At 48.6% G+C, this 6,000-nt stretch overlaps 1 protein-coding gene across 1 annotated transcript; it reads right to left on the bottom strand.

Annotated features, from left to right (window-relative positions):
* On the bottom strand, window positions 1-2,119 carry LOC148124388 (lamina-associated polypeptide 2, isoforms alpha/zeta-like). Its single transcript, XM_087917115.1, is given in 3 exon segments — window positions 1-1,295; window positions 1,298-1,732; window positions 1,828-2,119. Coding segments are annotated over 3 exon segments (1,467 nt in total). The 3' UTR covers window positions 1-555.
* Window positions 2,120-6,000: the final 3,881 nt, after the last annotated feature.

Below are 6,000 nucleotides of genomic sequence, written 5' to 3'. Positions count from 1 at the left end.
TTTGAAACCTCAAATATTTTTAATAGGGATGGCACCTGAAGGGTACAGTAAAGAAAAAACATAATTATACAAGTATTAACAGCAGGTAGAATTGTATTTGCTCAGAATTGGAAAAGTGATGATACCGACAGAGGGAAAAGTAACAGATAAAATATTTGAATGTTTAACATTGGTAATTAAAGAAAAAGAAATGGAACAGTATACGGTATGGTATTAATTTTACCAATGGTTGGAAAGTAAAACAAATTACAATTCTTTTTTTGACCAACAATAATCCTACTTTCTTATAGCTATTATTTAATATATCTATTATTTTTAACAATTTTAACCCATTTCTCAATATTTTGAACTACTCCATTTTAGTTTGTTTTACTTGGGAATTATTGTAATAAAAAAATTAAAAAGATGGGGCAACATAAAGGGAAAGCCGGGGAGAGGAATTCAAGAGAGAGACCTAGTCTGAGCATATTCAAGACCTAGGTCTCCGTTGGAGTTGCTTCCCACAGATTGGAGAATAGGCTTAAGCGCCCGCCAACAGAAGGGTTGTATCTACCATCACTTGGAGCGGCGAAGGGGGCGACGGCCGGTGCCCCGAAATGGTCGCTTGCCTTGGAAGTATCCTCTGGTTTTGTTGGATCCGCCCAGTTGCCAGTCTGGTCCGTGGGTGTATGCCCTCTGGGGTTGAGGGGCATCAAACCCCGTGCCTGTGGGCTGAAAGGAAGCCCCACGGAAATTTTTTCCACAGCAGGCAGCTGGTCCATGTAGAGAAGGCAGGACCTTTCTCCCATCCTTGGTCTCCACCAGAAGGGGATCTAGGGCCTCTCCAAACAGCTTGCCTCCCTTGTACGGAGCAGCCACTAGTTTCCACTTATGGCTTGGGCTCACCTCCCAATGGCGAAGCCACAGTTGTCGCCGGGCCACCACTGAAGAGGCAAGGGCCTTGGAAGCAAACTTGGAGGCACTCAAGGTGGCATCTGCAGAGAATTCCATAGCCGCTATCACTTTGTTGATGTCCTGGTGGAAGCGGAGGTCACCAGAGGGAATCCTCGCTTGCATCTGGCGGAGCCACAACAATGAGGCCCTGTTGAAGAATGAGGCAGCTGTCGATGCTTGGATCGCCCAGGCGGCCGTCTTGTGCACCTTACAGAGGGTCTGCTCCACCTTCCTCTCCTCTGGGCTCAGTGCATCCTCTTCACAGTAAGGCACGATGGTGGAAGATACCAAGGCTGCCACTGGACCATCTACAGTCGGTGGCTCCAGTGCCTCAGCAAAATCGGGGGCCATTTTATAAAACATTTTTCGTCCTCACTTAGGGGAGGGCATGGCCCCGGTTGGGCCCATATCTTTTGGATCACCCTCTGGAATAATTCAGGGGAGGGGATTTTTTCAATCTCTACGGTTGGCTGTGAAAAGAGCAACTCATTCGGGTCCACGGGGTCCGACTCTGGCTCCGCTCCCATACCTGTTGTGGCTTTGGCCTTGAGTAACAAGGATTTAAAGAGGGATGGGTGAAAGAGCTTTCTGGGGTTGCCTTTGTTGATCTTCATGTTGGGGAGTTTCCGGGGCCCCGGAGCAGCCTGACGTCTTTGTTGCAGGCCTGCCGCGATGCCCTGCGCTATGGCCTCCGATATCAGGACTTTCATCTGGTCGGAGATTTCAGGGCCCTGACTCTCCTGTGGGAACTCCGCCACCGCCGGGGAGTAAAGCCGCCCTCTGGCGCCCCCTTCCTCCGCTTAGGCGGTGGCTGCCCTTCTGCTGGCAGCGGCTTCGGCTTAGCAGCCATAGAAGCCTCGCCGGAGGGCAGAGACAGCTGCTCTCTGGCGCCACCTGGCGACCCGGCCTGGGAGCCCAGCGGACTCTGGTGCTTCGCGCCGATTGGCTGGCTGAGTTGCTGGGCTGGACAAGCGCCAGAAACTCCAACGGTTTCCTCCGCGGGGGTCTCCGCCCCCCCCTTTGCGGCCGCTTCCCCCTCAGCGGCCTTCGGGGCTCCCTGGGAGGAGGGGGCTGTCGACTTGGGCCTGGCCGCGGGTGTTCTGGCGGCCGACTTGGGCCCCGCGGAGACTTTCGGGGGACTCTGGTCCTCCTCCCCGCTCGGCCCTGCCGTTCCCGGGTCCGCCATTTTAGCCTCCGGGGCCCCCGCACCACGCAGGCCGGTTGCTGTGCGGAACCTGTTGCTGCTGCCGCCGCGGCTTTATTTCTCTCTCAGCCGCTCTAGGCTTCTCCCGGGCACTCGTTCGTTGCCTGCGGGGCTCGGTCGGTGACCTTGACGGGATCGGGACAAAGGCGGCTAGAAGCCGGGGACAGCCAGCCTCGCCTTTTAGCCGTCCTGCGAAGGCTCCGGAGCCTTCTCACGCGGAGCCGGGGACCCCGCTGTGATTTACGGTTCGAAATCCGGAGAGTAATAACCGCTTCCTCCGTCCGAAGAGCTCCGTCTTCCACGGGGCTCTGCTGAGGGAAAAGGCCGAGTCCGAGACTGGGCATGCGCAGGCCAGGGAGGCGTGGCCTAAAGGTTGATTGACTCTCCCCAGAAGAAGCAGAGATAACCCCTTGCTTTCCTCGGAGTCTCTGCTCAGCACACGGGACGAGAATCCAGTTCCCCAGAAATTTTTGCGAGATGCAATAGAAATCGGAATGGGAATAGAATAGAATATAGAATAGAAACGGAATAGAATAGAGAATAGAATACAATAGAATATAAGATAAAATAAAATAAAATAGTGGGAAGGGAATAGAATAGAATAAAACACATTCATCAAGAATTATAAGATGCAACACTTAGTGATTGTCATAGGTTACTATAAGCCAGGGGTCTTTCAAACTTGGCAAGTTTAAGACTGGTGGACTTCAAGTCCCAGAATCCCTGACCTAACATGACGAGGAGGAATTCTGGGAGTTGGAGTCCACCAGTCCTCAAGCTGTCACATTTGAAGACCCCTGCTATAAGCAATCTAATCATACATAGCTTATTAATATACAATCAAAACATACTAGGAAAACAAAACAATATAAATTGTAAAGATATAAGCAACATAGGTTACGAATAGAATAGAATGAATAATAAAATTTGGAACTAGGATAGGATAGGATAGAATTCTTTCAATGGCCAAGTGTGATTGGACACACACAAAGAATTTGTCTTGGTGCAAATGCTCTCAGTGGACATCAGAAAAAATAAAATACATTCATCAAAATTCATAAGATGCAACACTTAGTGATAGCCATAGGTTATGAACAGAACAGAACAGAATATAGAATAGAATAGAATGCAGAATAGAACAGAAATTAGAATAGAATAGATTGGGGAAGACTAGACTGAACATGAGGGCAGCTGTGGTCCAAGATGGAGACTCCACCCCCCCTCCCGTGTTGCGCAGCACCCTGCACTCCTGCTGCCCCTGGTGGTCCGGTCTGGTCATTGCAACCCGAACCCGGGTGCATGTAGACTGGCCCTCCAAGAGAGATGCTGATATTTCCACTCGGAGAAATCGTGCAACTGGTTTCCCTTCCAGCACCTGCCTCCCCACGAATAGGGGAAGCCAGAGCACCGAAGACCCGCGCGTGGGAGGCAGAGACGCTGGAGGAAGAAAAGGGCACATCGTGTGTAAAGCGTCCGCCTCTATAAATCGCGCCTGCAATTGCTACAACTGCGCCCTCCCTCCCTCCTTCCGGCTGCCTGGGATTGGATCCTGGGCCGTGATTGAAGTCCTCAGCTCCGTCTCGTGAGCGAATCGGACTGGAGAACCCACACAAACACATAAACAGGAAAAAAAAAAAAAAAGGAAGGATTTTCTATTGGATAATTGCCGGAGTCTCAAACTGGATTCTTTAAAGGGCCGCCGTTCAGGAAGCGGTTAGCGAGCGCTGATTGGCTGAGCGGACCCCGTCGGGTGGGCGGGGCCTGCATAGTAAAGAGGCCCCGCGGACGCCGATTGGCTAAGACTCGCCTAGTCGGAAGGGTTCGAATCTAGCGGAGGATGGCGGCCGCGGCGACTTTTTTCCGCCGCCTCGGGGCGCTGAGCGGGGCATCCGCGGTGGGGGCGGCCGCTTATGGGGCGCACGGTGGCCGGCTCGGTCGGGCTTCCTTGTTAAGGACCGGACTGGCTGAAGCTGGGATCCCACCAGTTGGGGGCGCTTGGAGAGAGAGGAGCCGGCTGCAAATTGGGGAGGGGTCTTTATGGGGGGAGGTCTCTGCTTGATTCCTAGTGGGGTGAGATTGCGGGGTACAGCTCCTGAGGTGTCGGGGGGTGGCTGCTCGTTTTAAGAGGAAGGTGGCTTAGTGGCGCTATGCTGGCTGGCTGAAATGGTACACAGCAGGGGGCTGGACTAGAGAACCTCTTAAGGTCCATTCCAGGCCAGCTAGTCTGATTCTGGGCCTTTGGAGTGGGGGAATCCCCGCCATGCAGGCATGACATCACCCCGTGAAGATGACCGACCTCATTTGCAAGATGTCCCCAACGGGGAAAAACCTGAACCACCCACCGAATCTTTGGGGGTCCCCTCCCCAGCTTGAAACCCCACCCCCTTTTAAAGTGAGAGGCCGTGGTCCAAAAAGCAGCAGCATCCCGTAAAGAAAGCTTGTAGAAGACGTTTTATAGGTGGCCATTTGCACCAGCATAATTAGCTAAGATGTTCAAAGATAAATCAGCCAAATGCTGGAAGGGCCACCAGACACCTGGAATATATTACCATGTGAGGAAGGTCTTTTTTTAAAAAAAATTAACATTTTTATTGTGCTTTTTCACCTTTACATCTCTCCACCACATCTTTAACAGTACTGTGGCATCATTGTTACAAATACGGATCCGTGTTCATTTCGATACGTTTTTTCTTATCTCTACTGTAAACCTGTTAAGATACTTGGGGAGAATTTTAAATCCAAAAGAAAACAAATTTAACTTTTCATCCCAACCCACACAAGTCATGGTCAAGGATTGGCACGGCTTGGATGAATGGGGAAGGAGAGAGACGACAGAAATATTGTCAAATATATGGAGGGACTACAACCCCCTTAAAATAACATGGAGAGGCCAAAAGGAGAGAGAAAAAAAAAAAGGAAAATACGGACATCGAATCCAAAGATCCTAAAATATACTCAAAGGATTAAAAAAAAGGTTTAGAAATAATTGTTGAAGAAGCAACAAAACTCACAGCAGGACGGAGCCCATCAAATGGCTAGTAGGATCTGCTGTTGTGGGAGTTGGGGATCTCATTTATTATGTTTTATTTTTTTCCAGGTTTTGTTCTTTTGTACTTTGATTCTTTTTGTTACTTTTTTATTTTTTGTTTTAAATATGGCTTAACATTTTATAAGCCGCCTCAATTAACCAGGCGTGAATAGGCGGCAATGTAAATTAAATAAATAAATAAATGACCTGCAGATGGGATGGCGAGGCTTCTTGTAGGATGAAAGAAATAAAAAACGTATTTTTACAGACACAAAATGAGGGATTCTTTGATAGATTTGGGAACTGGTTAGGAGAAAACACTATATGACAACACCTGGCTGGCTATCCACCATGGAGGCAATGATCTATCCCAATACATTAGATGTAGGCAAAATGTTCAGGTATAATGAAATACTAGATAACTAGGGGAAATTAAAAAACTAACGAGGAGTTGAAAGATCAGGGAATATTTGTAGACTGGTGGCCATACCTGCAGCTGCAAACGAGGTACAAAAAGGACGCAGAATATGGATTTGATAATGAGCCACAACAACTAAATAAAATTTTGGTAGGCCCGGAGAAATTAATAACAAGAATATATATAACTACTTGCTAAGATTTGAAATGGAAGAGGAAATAATAAACGGGCCCATGAAGCATGGGCCAAAAATTTTGGACACAATATGTATTTAGAAGATTGGGAAAGAATTTGGAGCAGGAATTACAAAATAACAAGATCTGCGGCATTTGAGGAGAATCAATTTGTTTTATCTCTGGCATTTGGCTCCAGTGAGATTGGCAAAAATATATAATTTGAAACCAAATTGTTCGAAAT

This window comes from Pseudonaja textilis, chromosome Z (assembly GCF_049901715.1).
Source record: "Pseudonaja textilis isolate UNSWEBS1 chromosome Z, rPseTex1.2, whole genome shotgun sequence".
In the NCBI taxonomy this organism is placed as follows: Eukaryota; Metazoa; Chordata; class Lepidosauria; order Squamata; family Elapidae; genus Pseudonaja; species Pseudonaja textilis.
Note: the sequence above shows the minus strand (reverse complement) of the source record. Positions and strands in the feature narration are given on the sequence as shown.